Raw genomic sequence first — 14,995 nt, 5'->3', positions numbered from 1 at the left:
GTTGCAATGTCATGCTGCTATTCTGACATCTGGAGGGGCTGTGCAAGGCCACTGCCAGGAAAACTACAGTAGTCGTCCTCAGTGTGCACCCCGGAGCTCGGCATATGCTCACTTAAATGACAACTGTGCACCGACAGCGGCTGGACAGGTCACTCGCAGGGCTCAGGACTCTCCCTGCCTGTCACCACCGAGGCACAGGGGACTAGCTAAGAGTTCATCGGCATGGCACGTGGCAAAGTGCACCAGACTTGCCATCAGACCTGGGCCAGAAACCGAACTTCAATTCTTTCCTGTGTGACTTCAGGCAGGTTAGTCACCTACTCTGAGACATTGGCTCCAATAGTATTCTGCCAGGGGCCAGTGCATGGCTGCGCATGAAAGTGCCTATCTGGCTTAGGGCTTGACATGTCATCAGGATTCAGTGTCTGCTGAGCTTCAGTCTGCGTTATGAAAAGCTGAGGAGGATCTTTTTGATTCTCATCACCGATCCTAGGTCAAAATTTGTCAGCTCTTTAGGAGGAATGGTGACCAAGCTTTCTTTTCACTTATACAGAATTGATGCAAGCCGCATCTAATGGCTTCACTGTTCTCTATGGTGCCGAAGGAAGCGCAGGGCCATCGGACACGCGCTATGATTCTGGTACACCATCTGAGGGCTGTAATGATAACCATTCTGCAGCTAAAGATTAGGACAAGTCTTTCAAATGTTGATTGCTCTCCCTTCTCCAGTCACTTGGTTTTAGTTAATTTAACCATCAGCAGAAATGACTCCATGAAACAGGATGCCAATCCCAAGACATTTAGTACTTTCAGAGCAACCTCGGCTCTCCTTGTAACAGGACACTTGGCAGTGGGGTTGACTTTTCTACTTTAAGCCATGGGAAGGCACTGAGGATGACACTGGAGTTTCCCTTAGAGGAACCTGGTAAGGAGGACAGAGTGTCAAGTGTTTCCAAACAGGCATTCCCACTAGAATCTGTCTCTATTGAGAGATGCTTCGGTGGGCCTCAGGCATTTGGGGGTGTGAGGAGGATGGAATCATGAATATGGTGAAGTTACCCCAAAGCAGTGTCCAACCTGTGGAACTGGAACTCACACTGCACACTGTGGCTAACAACTTTTTAGTCTGAAGAAAAGATTGTGTCTCTTTGGTGGTGGCCACCTTTCTTCCCACGGTGAAAACAGTAGCATGTTGGATTATGAGAAAGATCAGTACTAGGGGGAATCCAGAACCCCACTTGTGGGAACGTCACTGACCATGGGCCCCATGAGCTCCCTCAATGGACTGGTTCACACTAAACTCAAGATCCTTCTGCTTCAGCTCCTGGGCTCTGAGGTCACAGGTGTGTACCACGGAGCGAAACTCCACTTTTGAAGAAGGAAATGTCCATGTCTTAACCCTCACCAAGCATTACTTTATGGCACTTAGGGCCACGTTAGGGGAACTAACCCCATCATTTTTGGAGACTTCACAGGACAGTGGCACTGAAAACATCAGAGCAAAGCAGAGAAGGATCGTTTCTAAAGGGGAAGGCACTTGATTTAAGGATTAAAACTACCTCTCCAGGTCAGTTAGCACACAGCTGGATGTCTGACAGGCCCCTCAGTGCCCAGCTTTCCTCTGCGCCTTCCCTAATGTCCACACTAAAAAGGAATTGTATGACTAAGAGACTCCAGAGGCTGGGAACCCTGAACCAAAGGGCTACACTTTTTTTTTTCTTGCAGGCAAGAGGACTGTGTTTAAGCTCTGTCCACGTGAATTGCCTGGTTCTATATGGGTGCCTACTTTCCTCACTTGTAAATTAACAACCCTTCTTATGCTATCCTACCGCAGTTTCCAGAGGACCCCCACAGCTGCTGGCTCATCTTCATCCATCCCTGGGCTCTGGCCTCCACTCTCTCCTGCCCCAGTTCTTCACTCGCCGCTACTTGGATTATTCTCCCCAGTCACGACCAGCTGGGGTAGCCCCAGTCTGCCTTCCCTACCGGAAAGTTATCATGGCTGGCAGGACTAGCCTGTGAAATCCAAGGCTGGATGAACTCCTTCCGGGCCTTATGCACCACTGTGTCTTAGGGGCCAGTCCAGAGCCAAGCATACAGAGCTCAAATACTTTTGTAGAATAAAAATTAGGCAACGTATACTTAGTGGCAGAAATTACTTAGTATACGTGAAGCCTTAGATTCAATCCTCAGAATTGTAAAACAGGAAAAATGTATATGAAAGAACTTTCTGAGCTGTAGAGTATATTAATACAAGCTGAATGAAAACACACCTAAGACTCATGGGCACACTTTAACTGTCTCGCCCTTTCTCTCCTTTCTTTGTGTACATATTATCTATCTTAGTATCTATCAAAGAAATGAAACAGCCTGTTTGCCAAATCAGGGTCACACTTCATGTGGTGCTAACGGAAGGGTTTCTCCCAGTGCATGGGCTACATCCCCATGTGTGTATGTGTTCACCCATGTGGTAGACACACGTGTGCAGGAGCAAGTGCCCGCATACTGTCCCTTGCCTGAGAATCTTTGGATTCAAAGGCCTAGGGTGTAGAGAGGCTTCCTCTGCAACCCACCAAGGGAGCCAAGAGCTAGTTCATCAGGATTTCTCCTAATACCTATGCAAGGGTTATGGAAATCAGGTAGTATTCTGCCCCTCCCCTGGATGTTTTTGTGGCTTGTGAAGGGCATGAGGATTTTTTCCAGATCACTTTCTCATTTGGAGGGTAACAAGAATTGAAAACAGCGCTGGAATGCCTTCTCGGTGCCTCTGCTTCTAAAGCAGGGGCCAAAGGGCTGCTGTGCTGGGGCTGAGGGCCACTCTCTGGCACGCTGTTTACCACCTCACTCCACTCCATTGTTCCTGGAGGCCCTTCCACTGCTGAAGGGAGGGGTCAGTTGGAGCCGATTTTGTTAAAGCTTTAAAATAAAATAGAAGGAAAAATATGCTTAAAGCTAGTCTCTTCCACACAGGGGGCGGTAACCACCAGCTGTCTCGGAGAGACGGCAGATGTAATTGATAAAACAATTCAAAACTAGTGTGGCTCTATCGTCAATAAAATTAACACCCAAAAAGTAAATAAAAGGTTTCAAGGAAGAGCCAGATAAGCCCCGAAGTCGGCCAATAATTAAATCTGTAAACTAGGCACCAAGTCTTTCAATTCAGATTACAAAGGAGGATCAGCTGGGCATCTCAAGTTGCTGGTTGAGGGCTGCAGAGCATATGCTGCCTTTGAAGCTGTCATTAACCGAGGCAGGCACCAGTGAAAGGAGGATGAGGGTGGGAGCAGGGCAGGGGAAGACCTGCAAGTGTGCAACATTAATCCCTAATGTGGAAAGGATGGACTTTCTACCCAATACAGCAGGGAGTGGGTAGCATTATTCATTATCACAGTTTAGCATTAAATGGGCAACACCTACTCTAATTTATTGATGGGCTGTTTAAGGCGGGTGTTAACCTGTTTGTCTTGTATTATAATTGAATTCAGTCTCCAGGCTACAGAGATTTGAGAAGTTCATCCTTTCTCAATCAATATGCTCCCCTTCAGTGACCCATTTCAAGACAGCTTCATAAAAAATAATGTATTTTGTTTTAATAAATTTAAACACTATGACAGCTGCTCAATTTTTATTGGTTGTTTTTTTTTCTCCCTTTAGATGTCTCTTCGCAGCCCAGAGAAGCCAAGCTCACAATCAATAGTAATTGATTAATCAGCATCCCCTTTGAACAAAGGTGCTAATCAGTTTTTGATTAGTTCATCAAACCAGATGCAAAGGCAACCCAGCCCAGCCCGCTAGTTCATCAGTGTTCTACATGACTTATGACTTCCAGCAATAGGAGTGCCTCGGTCCTGGAGGGAATAGGGGGGCAATGTAATTATTAATTTAACCGAATTATTATGAACACAAACAGTTGTTGGTTTATTGCTCCTGACTTAGGTGATTGATAGAACTGCAGTGGGGACCCATCTAGCATGTTGCAGGGCTGAGACCTGCAGTGTTCCTAATTGATGAAGCTGAGAGAAGAGGTACCTGGCTGACTCATGTTTTCCTAAAGAGGACAAAAACTCCTTTTGCCTCTCTGAGTGATTCTTGTCAGGAAATACACTAAGAGAGATCAGGGGACAATCTAGACCTTTCTCAGGATTCCTGGGAGATCCAGTTGCGCAGGGTCACTGTATTTGGGGGTGACCTCAGACGCCAGAACAGAAAGCACCTTCACCCTTCACCTGGAAGGCAAACAGCTGTTCACTGCTGGCACTGCCTGAGAGCCAGGCAGGACTTACCTACTTCTATTTTTAAAGAAAGTAAATGTTTTGTTTTCATGCGTTTGCAACTTCTTTAAATATATCTATCAGTAGAAAGAGACAAATGAATGGCATGGCTAATAGGTGGCTACCTTCCTATTTATTTACTGAAATTCACTGGTATTTAGAATTCATTCATTTACCCAGAAAGTATTAGCTGGGTGCTTACTGCAAGAGAGGTGCAAGCAGGGGACAGATCCAGCGAGTAGCCTCCTGGAAGCATCTATTCTAGGAAATTCCAGAAGTCCAGCTCCCCTACACAGGGACAGAGCAAAAAGTGAAGGTATTCGTGAGGTCTGAAGCACACAGCCGGAAACACATCCAGTGTGTTCTGAGATATGGGGGGGTACTAGCTTGTTTTCACTGAGGTATAGGCAAGGACGGTGCCTCAAGCACCAGTCATTCAAAATAACTGCAGTGAACGCTGTCTGGGAAGGGGTAATATGGAGCCTGTTTTGCAGTGGGCTCCGGTTAGCAGCCACATGCCAGCGCCTTGGCTTCTCCACTGCAATGTCAGGGGCGTGCTCACTGGCTCACTAAGTGCCAATCAAAGTGCTCCAGAAGCTTTAGGCAGTTGCCACCGAAGTCTCATGACATCATGGAAGCTCGAATAATTGTTTAGCTCTGACCACTTTAAATCTCCTTCCTCCCGCCTTTGTAGGACATGCTTCTTATTCTGGATTAGTAACACCTAAATCCTGGAATCAAGCATGAAACCTACTTTTTGCAAGAGCTCAGTATGCTGTAAAAAAGGTCTGAGGTGGATAATTAGTTTACAGCCTGGTGCGTGACTAAACAATTGGCCCCCTCCTCCCTGTCCTGCTCTCCCACCTACTTCAAAGTATACGATATGGCTTTCTAGTCTATTCCACAGAAGTAGACTGTCAATAGGGCTCTAAGATCATGTCACATAATCCAACATCAACTGCTTCATAATGCAACCAAATTTCTCCTGAGCCATTGAGCATCTCAGATGGAAACATTACTTCAAGTCACCAAGCAGAGTGGCCTCAGCATTTTGCTCTCTACTGTATTAAAAGCACAGGCCACGTCTGCTATAGTGCATTGTTATCGTAGGAAAGAAAGGTGGGTAAGAGAATGGAGAAGAAGTTATCTACATGTGGTTTGCTCTTTTCTTAGTCTCAGCACCCACAATGATTGCTCAGCAAACCAAGGGGTCATTTGGTCACAGTGGACAAAGCACCCACAGGTTGGACACTGCAGCACCTTACCTAATGGCTAGCCCTTACCTGAGAGGTCCTCACTGTCCAGTTCTTCTGCGGAATTGGGCAACTGAGTAAGGCCTTACAAGTAAAAACAAATCGTTTTTCTTTTCATTCCTCGAGGGACATAAACAAAACACTTAAGAACTGAGGATGGACTTTGTGTAAAAAAAGAAAACATGAGCCAAATCTCTTGCCATCTCCCGCTTTTTCGGAGAGCTTGAATATATTAATCATTTCTTTAATTATGTAATTGTTATTGATATATGATAAGGCAGAAAGAGTCCTCAGTCTCCACTGTTGAAAGCACATGAAACATGAGGGTGAATGTTTAAAAATCACTCATTCAAATAAGCATGCAGAAAGAAAAAAGTGAAGCCGAATTGTTAGCTGTGGACACTCTGATATATCTCTTCAATATGAATGTACTTAGATGCTACATACCGACATATGTAAGCTTTATCTCGCATTTCACTGAGAATTGAAATCCTTTGCCAATACTGACAAACATAGTTCATTTATCAATTTAGAATGATCTTGGATCACATATTTCAAAATGGTACAGCATCTGCTAACTGCAGATTGCAGGTTATGCCTTCATCAGAAAAATCTGATTCACAACTCATTTTTTTTAAAAAGAATTTCATAAATCAATGGTATTCCAGAAATATAAAACCCTCAAAGCTGAAAAAGCAGTAAGGTCAGGAGATAATCAAGCAGGGCTTGAAATGCTGGTGTTCCAGTCAACCCCAATGTGGCCCAGCTGGGACAGTTCTCCACCAGCTCTGTTCTGAACTAAGTGAGGCAAAGAGGAGGGTAGCTAAACAGAGGGAGGTGCAGCTAGAGATGGCTTCCATTTCTTCATGCTTATTTCTCGACTGATCTTTCAAGGAAGTTTATTAAATACCATAAAATGTTAAGACGGTCAAGGTGGCCTTTGCTTATTCATTGCTGTTCTCCTTCAATCCCAACTTATTGCCCCAGGTACTCGAATCCCCACAATAGCCGTTTTACAATCTGTGTCTATCGTTTTGAAGGTGGTTGTGGGTCTAACTCAGCTGTAAGGTCTTTGGAGAGAGACACAAGTGTTGTTTATTTTTGTATCTTTCCCCTCCCTGAAGCTCAGCAAAACTATGCTATCAGTAAGTATTTGCTGAGTCAATGTTTTGTGAGTCATCCTTGGTCAATTACTGATCAAAGCTGAAAGGCAGCCATAGTGGCAGACTGGCTACCATTTCTATTTATTTCAAATGAGCTAAAACAAGCTTGTACGAGTGGACACTGAAGCTCAAATTTTCTGAGGTGATTTACAAAGGTGCCAAATGAACTTGGTGAGCTGGTTGAGTACGTGAAGAGGCTGGCCCACCATCAGCCCTAAGAGAGGAGAGTTTCTCACATGAACCCTGGGTACCGAGTGCTTCAGAGCACAAGCCAAATCAACATGAAAATCTTTAGAGTTCACAGGTGTTCCTCAGCTATGGAACCAGGCAACTAAAGGGGACGTGGTAATGCAATAAATTATAGAGGCAGCTGAGGGGAAATGCTAGCCCTTTGTCCTGAAATCTGATTGGCTGAAAGTGCTTCTATGTCTAATTGGCTTGATCCATTGTATAAAGACTAATGAATACAATTATTTGAATAACTGTTATAAATGGGCAACATAAAGTAGTTCTCTGTAGTTAATTATGAATTTGCAGTTCTCAGAAGGCTAATCCCTCACTTCTACATGGCCCAATGAATATCAAAGTGTTCTACGTATGTGCTTGGTGCCCACTGAACCACATTAAACAAGGATGTTTCAAGTAGGCAACTTTACTGCTGAAGGCTTGTTTCCCTGGGGAGGACACTAGAAAGCTTATTTTAAAAAAATAAAGACAAATATGTTTATGAAGTATCATTGATATGCAAAGTTTTCCATTAAGAAGCGACAGACAGTTGATATACACCTCATTAAAGCTGAAACTGTCATTTTTAATGGCATAAATTTTAAGATGAACCAAATCTTCTGGAATCTCTTGCTTGGATTATGTTCCAAACTGAGAAGCCATTTAGGCCAGGGGTGTTAAATTTGTTTTTGCAGGGCAATTGTTTTTTATGAATCTACAGCACACTGCCATAGTTGGATAATTTCTGAATAAATATAATTAGAAGAGTTTACCATAGTACTGGGTGTACAAGCAAGGAAACACAAAATCTACCTCCTAGAATTGCTTTGGTTTAGGTATTTTTCTTTCATGTTAAAAATTAGACTCCTCTCGTTTTCTCAAAGAAAATGACGAAGATGCACTTTATGAAGCAGAGAATATTTCTCAAAAGGAAACACTGTGATTTAAGAATAAGTGGGAGATCACTTCTTGGTTCTTCTATTCAAAGTTTCCTATCATCTAGTCAAGCTCTTTCTAGTCACGTCTAATTAAAATGCATGCAAAGCATTTCTTTGAACTCTGTTAAACAAATGAAAGTTTACTTTTGTTGCATTTGTTTTTGTTTTTGTTTTGCAATTAAGGAAGTCCTAAGGTGCAGACATGAGAATTTAATTTATGCATGAAGGCTGTCTCTCCTGCACAGATTCATGTTTGGCTTTTTCTGGTGTTACAGGTGCTGTGGTTCAGGCTAAGCACTGTGCGCTTCTGGAGTCGCTGTTTCTCCTTCTTGACAGCACCTGCTGGCTTCTCAAAGTGGTTATAATGTGGCAATTTTAAACCAGAAGAAAGACCTCAAAGAATTAGAATCAGTTAGAAATCCTAGCCATTTCAATAAATGCAAAAATCAAGTATACCTAAAGAGGCTCCTGGATTTGATTCATCAAGTTATCATATATATAGATATATATTACAGAAAATTATGGAAAAGAACAATTAGATAAAATCCCTAGGAAAGAAAACCTCGGCCCACTGGCCTTAGCACCATTCTCATTAGGAAAAACAGAGTAGGCGACGGTCTCTCTCTTACCTACGCAGCACACATCTGATCACTTGGCCATGTCATGGAAACTGATACTTCCACCACCAGCCATAAGAGTTCAGACGCCCCGGGTAGTTTATATCTAAAAGCTCAGTCATCCTGTTCTTCCTGCTTTGTCAGCTTTTGTGGAGAGTTTTTCCCTTCTTCCCATTAGCAGAAATTTGGTTCACGCCGTTAAACAGCAGCACATTGTTTCCAAGCTGCATATCAAGGCTGCAACGCAATCTTCAGGTCCTGCAGCCATTCGTAAACCTCTTTAGCTTTGTTCTTGGGTAGAACATACAATGTCTGCAGAGTCCCTTGACTGAATGACAGCCCTTGAATGCCATTGTTATGTACTCATACAGAGATGTACAGAGGTACATACACAGACGGTGGACATAGCGGTTGTAATCACGTGCACTGCTGGCTAGTCTTCTTTCAAATGGGCTTAAGAATTTCCCCACAACTGAATCCCACGTAAGATAAGGACATAACACAATGTTTTCAGAATTCTGTCACGGTCTGCACTAGTCATAATCCAAAGAGAGGGAGTTACCTAAGACAGGGAGTGGTCTGGGGCGTGGGCTTGATCTCTAGCACTGTCCAAATACTTTGAAACCAAATAAAAAAGAAAAAAAAATGTTTCAGGAGTTCTCCATTTCAGAATGAATTAATCTATTTAAAGACTCATGTGGACTATGAAAATCCATGAGATCGTCAGCCTCCACTGTTTCAACAGGTAGAAAAGGCAGGCTGAGTTAGAAGGAGTGGGGAGAATGGGATGGGGGAGGGGGGAAAGAGAGGGGAAGGGGAGAGAGGGAAGGAGAGAGCGCCCCGACCCAGAAGCCAGCTGATTGCAGTGCAGCAGAATCACAAGCGCTACTCCAGACCATGGGCATGCTGTCGCCCGGCCCCTCAGGGTCAGGGGTGGGGAGGGAAAGGGAGAGGGGACACACGGGACAGACAACAACAAAGCACAAGACATTTACCAAGAAGTGCCCACACTGAAACAGACAGACAAAAACCATCACACGCACCCACACGCCAAATAATCAGGATAACGACGACACCACCCGTGCGCTAACCACCCATGCATGTCTGCCAGCAGCTTCTGACCACGAGCTATCAGGATTTGGCAGTGGTTTTTCTTGTTTCTTTTTTTTTTTGTATTGTTCAACATGCACACACAACACAGGTTTTTGTTTGTTTGTTTGTTTTTGTTCTAATTTTTCCCTGTGCAGGCCTTTAAGGGTGAACTCCAAAACCACAAATGCTCAAAATCCTTATTCAGAGACCCCTTGTGACAGCCTTGCCTAAAAAAATAAAAAAATTCTCATTCTTATGCTCACATTTATGTTCACTCTCAGTGAGATCCTTTAATATGGTGGTGAATTGTTACTTGGTTTTCTTTTGGAGAAAATCCATTTGGTTTCGAATCATGCCCATGCACTTCCAACCTTCCAATACATGCTTATTCCAATCAGTTATTGGTAAGAACAAACAATCAACATATAGGAACAACTAGAGTAAACTTCATACATACTCTAGCAACACAAGCTTGAATAAAGAATTGTAATGAGTCTTCATAGGGAAATCCTGAAAAGGTTTTTTGTTTTGTTTTGGTAAATGAAAGAAAACAGCCAGATGGTAAGTCCAGTATAACTTTTGAGAACAACAAGATAGCCACAGCTGGCTGACTTAGTATGTCTTGTCATTTCAGTTGCTAAGTTATCAAGCCATTTACTAATTTTTTTTCTGAAACCACAACACCATAAGGACTGTCTTAAGGTCATCAAGTGAACGCCAGTCATATGGTTGCTACACTAACTAGCTGGGTCTCTAGTACTAGGATAAGATCAATTCTACAGTATCACATCCTTGTTAATCTGCTTCCTTGGTCTGTCATTTCCACCATATCCTGTTACCCTTTACAAGTGACTTAGAAAATTTCTTCCCTTTTCATCAAGTAAAATTTCAGACATTACTTTGGTTTACATTAGTGCTTTTGGCTGTGGGCTTGAGAGTTAGCTGGCCAAAATAGTGGGGGACCCTTTGAGAAGTGACTATGAGGATCAGAGACAAGCTGAAGAACAAATTTATAAATACACTATGCAGAGATGAGCTGGGCTTAGCCACCATTTCTCTGGCTCTTTGCTGCTAAGGACTCCAGTTGGAGACACAAGAGACACAGGGTACAAGAAGGCTGTGCTTGCTACTCTCTCCCACGAGCTTCTCACACCCGAGTCTCATCCTATGGCTCTGGGGTGATAAAGACAGTGGCTACTTCTCCTGGAGCAGACAAACCTGTATGCTAATTGATCCCAAGTTAAGTGCCCAGAGACTCCTTTCCCTTTCCAATCTGTTTAAAGAGACAGACCTAATTAAAATGAGTAGCCCCAAATCAGAATCAGCTTCTAGGTGCTGTCTCCATCTTTAGGCCAGGACAAGTTTCCTAGTTTGCATATCCTGTCTAAATCTTTAAGGACGAGTTCCACAAGTACAAGTCCTTGGATCTAACTGAGGTATTGAAAACATGGAACTTTGGGGTTTTGGGATAAATGGTCACTATTTCTTCAAAGAGGTCAGAGAATTTGGGAACCCAGGTTGTACTTGACCCTGGAGTTAATTATAGGAAGCCCCAAAACTTAGAGTACTCAAAAAAGAATAAAACAAAATCTTTTGAACTACAATTAAAATCACCGTAAAGCTCTGAGGCTATCAATAACTGTCAGGAGGCATTCGAGACTAAGTTCAGTGGAGTGCAGAGTCTGAGATGTAGCCAGCTCTGTGGCTCACCTTAGAACACACACAATTTATACCTGACTGACTTCTCATGACTATAGCCCCTTTAACTTACTGCATGAAGATTAGGACAGAACGAAGTGGGGAGTATGCTGGAGAGCCCTATCATTTCCAGGTTGTGGTGCTGTGTGTGTGTGTGTGTGTGTGTGTGTGTGTGTGTGTGTGTGTGAGAGAGAGAGAGAGAGAGAGAGAGAGAGAGAGAGAGAGAGACAGGGAGTGAGAGCCCTGCTGAGCTGACCCTGAGTAGGGCAAGCTCTCCAGCAAGAGCCAGCACAGCTTTTACTCAGAGATGTCCAACTTTTAAGTCCTCAGACACAGTTGTCTGAGGAAGTCAGTGTGGGCTAGATGCCATTCTTTAAGCTGAATGAACAGTACAGCTGACTGATCACCTCTTGTCACTTAGGTGATAGATTTTCACCCTGCATAGCATTTAAAGTGACTGAAGCAGGCCCTTTCCAAATGATTCTCTTGGATTCAGTTATTAAAACGCAGCCCCCTTTAAACTAACATATCTACTCTAAGCACAATCTTGCCAAGGTTAAATTTGAGATGAGTAATAAAATAATATACAGATTAAACAGGACTCTCACTTTCTGATTGAAAAAAAAAGGAAGGAAGGAAGGAAGGAAGGAAGAAAGAAAAAAGAAAAAAAGAAGGAAAAAAGAAAGGAAGAAAGGAAGGAAGGAAGGAAGGAAGGAAGGAAAAAGGTGTCCCTATTGGTAGTTCCCTGGTGACAGGGGAAGGAGACAGGGTGTCCTGATGTCCCTGTATGAAGATTATGCACTCCTTTTTTTTCACCTTTCGGTTAAAAACAAAAAAACGTAACCTACCTACCTTTTATTATTTGACTTGCAAAGTACCACACACCAAAGACTGCATTAAAACCCCACTTCATGCTGTTCAAATGGAACATTCTTGGGGAATTGTTTCCCACCCAATGGAAACATAACCTTAAATGAATAGAGAGACTGGGGAGGCTGGTGGGTAAGGAACATGGCCTCTATTTCAGATGCCTGCTCCGTAGACAAATACTTTTTTTCCATTTAATTAAAAATACTTTTTGAAGTCTCATGTACTCCAAGGTTTGGTATAGTTTTATAAGTAAGGAGGAATGTGTGATGGACACCCTAACATGCTTGCCACCCGAGGGGAGGCCTCAATCTCACACTGCAACCACTGGCCACTGAACTCACAACAAAAATGACAAGACTCGGTGTAATGTCAAGCATTAAAAAATCATGGTGCATTTCTGAGATCAGTCTATTTGGAGCGTGAGTTCCCTTGAAGACTGCATTTCTCTTTTTCCCAGGCTTGCCTTGCCTCTCAGCAGCGCTGAGAAAGTAGATAAACAGGAATGTGATACCAACCGTGAACTGCTGGTTCTGTCGTCGCCGTGGTGTCTACAGACGGGAACAGAGGATTGGAGGAAGGGAAGAAACAGGAGGAACAGCATGCAAAAAAGGGGAGAATGGAAAAAAATGGAACAGATAATATATGAGCAAGCTTTCAAAGAACACCGCGTGACAAGCAATAATAAATGAAAAGCAAGGAGCATCTGAAGTGAGCGCACTGTTTTAAGACATGCCTTGAGCTCAAAGCTGCGAGCCAGGGAGGAAAACAGTAAATTCTTTTGTTCCAGGGGTCTTGCCAGGACACATGTATTTGCCAGTCAATAGTCAGGGGGACATGCAAAGTGATGAGAAACACCAGTGCAAACTCAGTGGCCGCTAGATGGTTCGTAAAGCATCGAAGCTCAGGACTGCGACAGAAAAGCTCAGTTGGAAGGCTGGTTAAACAATGGATTCAGACATTCAAACATTGCCTTTGTTTCAACCCAAACCACCCGGGCGCTGGGGCTTCTGGAATCAACTCTACTGTTAGGACATTTTTCCAGCTGAAGCCCAGATGCTCACAGATGAATATGCAACATAGAGATTCGAGTTCTCCATCCACTGTATTATTTCATCAGAAGTTAGTTGGTAAGTTCAATTCATGGAAGTGAACATGTTCAAGACACACGTGTGCACACATACATACACACACACACAGAGCCCGGATTCTTCATTCTATAAGATACGTTATAATCTACAAGGTTTGTCACAAAAACACATGTGTTCACACAATTGGACAAACACCACTTGGGAATTTCCAAGTTTCAAGAATCCAGCTATATGGCTGTGCTCAGCCCACATCCCCAGGTTTGGCTGCCAGGTTTTTGTGGTCCTGACTGGGTTGGGAGACAGAGATATCGTCTTCATTGGTGCTCTCCCACCTGTGACCTGTCTCTTCTACTTCTGATGCTGTTCAAGTTGGTTCCTATCAGCTTCTCTTCACAGTAAAATGCCTCCAAAGCACTTTAAGGAGGGAATCTGCTCTTTGCTTTTGGCTACAGAAGTGGGGCGTCTAGCTAATGAAGTGCATGATGGCCTTCTTTCCCAGTCCTCTTAAAAACAGCCAACTTCACTTTGATGTCAATGCACTAGGCCCCACTTTCTTTCTCAGTTCTGCAGTTTTCAAGTGTGTTTCTTATAGCAGCCCCTTCCTAGTCAGAAGTTGCTGCTGGTTGAAGCAGGATCCCGAGATTAAAAGTCACAAGCAATCCCCTGCCATTTTTATGATGGGGCCTTTAGCTGGCAATTGTTTTCAATGACTTGAACTTGACACAGGCAATGTTTAAATGCACTAGAACATTAAGTATAGAACTTTTTTTTTGTGGAGGGGGAATCAAATGAGCCTGGAGCTTCTGATGTATAAATATGACACATGAATTCACACCGGCGTTCCCCTTCAGTTGGCATGCTTTCTGGGACAATAGGAGCCTTATTGTAATCAAAAAAAAAAATCAAGGCCCTTCTAAGGAGCCAGAATTAACCAGAGGTCTTAGAGGCCAATGCATCTTGATATAACTAATCACTAAATTTCTCAAGGACAGAGGAAGGAGAGAAAACCATAAAATACACTGCAGAAGAATATAATACTTACTTATAAGTCAACTCTGTGGGCCTAAAATAGCAGTGAGAACAACACAGGAAATTGTACAGTTGAAACAAACCCCACACCAGATCCTTAAAGATGACAGATGCATCTCCATAGTTGAGACATTTGAGTCCAACACTGGTTTGAGGCACTTTAAATTTGAGGGGCAGAATCAAAGGCACATTTGTATAAACATTCATATGCATGTAATACATTTTATGGGCAGGCATTGGCTCCTTTCCAAAACAGAAGAAAAAAAGCAAAAAATGCTTTGGCTCATTATTTTTGTGGTACCTCTTTTTAACATACCTTTTTTTTTTTTTAAACCAAGTAAACCATTAACATAAAATGAAAAAAGGGAGTGGATTAAAACATTAGAGTTATAAGACTCAAAAATCAGATCTGAGCATTGACCAACAATCCCAATTTACTGTCTTCCTGTATTACAACATTATGTCAGCTTCATGACAAAATTAACCAGATGAAGCCAGGCGTCAGCTCTTACACGGGCAGCAGACAATAAATGCAGCCATGACCACAGTGCATTTTGCTCCCAACTCTAGGGATGCGAAATCCATCAATTGAACCCAACAGAAGAGAAAAGGGCTATTAAGGAAAAACACTCTAAAACAGTTAAGCAAACACATATTCAAGTCAAACAACATGATTACTGCAGTTGGAAACGGCAAACTTACGAGCAGCAATGGATGGGACGCTGCGGCCGGAACACAGGTGGGTATGGGG

At 43.1% G+C, this 14,995-nt stretch overlaps 1 protein-coding gene across 6 annotated transcripts in view; it reads right to left on the bottom strand.

The window, feature by feature from the left end:
* The window catches only part of Cadm1 (cell adhesion molecule 1), a 327,348-nt gene that overhangs the window by 8,512 nt on the left and 303,841 nt on the right, over nucleotides 1-14,995 (bottom strand). For 2 of the 6 annotated variants that reach the window (XM_041638494.1, XM_041638496.1), the window contains 2 exons: nucleotides 12,643-12,675; nucleotides 5,555-5,608 (listed from right to left, as the gene is read on the bottom strand). The exons of 2 other annotated variants lie outside the window; for them this stretch is intronic. In XM_041638494.1, the coding sequence (XP_041494428.1) occupies nucleotides 5,555-5,608; nucleotides 12,643-12,675 (87 nt within the window). The remainder of the gene's footprint in view (nucleotides 1-5,554; nucleotides 5,609-12,642; nucleotides 12,676-14,995) is intronic. 2 more of the 6 variants (XM_041638495.1, XM_041638498.1) reach the window with 1 other exon arrangement.

This window comes from Microtus oregoni, unplaced genomic scaffold (genome assembly GCF_018167655.1).
Source record: "Microtus oregoni isolate MIOR12 unplaced genomic scaffold, Mior012 000055F_ref0000237, whole genome shotgun sequence".
Classification (NCBI taxonomy): domain Eukaryota; kingdom Metazoa; phylum Chordata; class Mammalia; order Rodentia; family Cricetidae; genus Microtus; species Microtus oregoni.
Note: the sequence above shows the minus strand (reverse complement) of the source record. Positions and strands in the feature narration are given on the sequence as shown.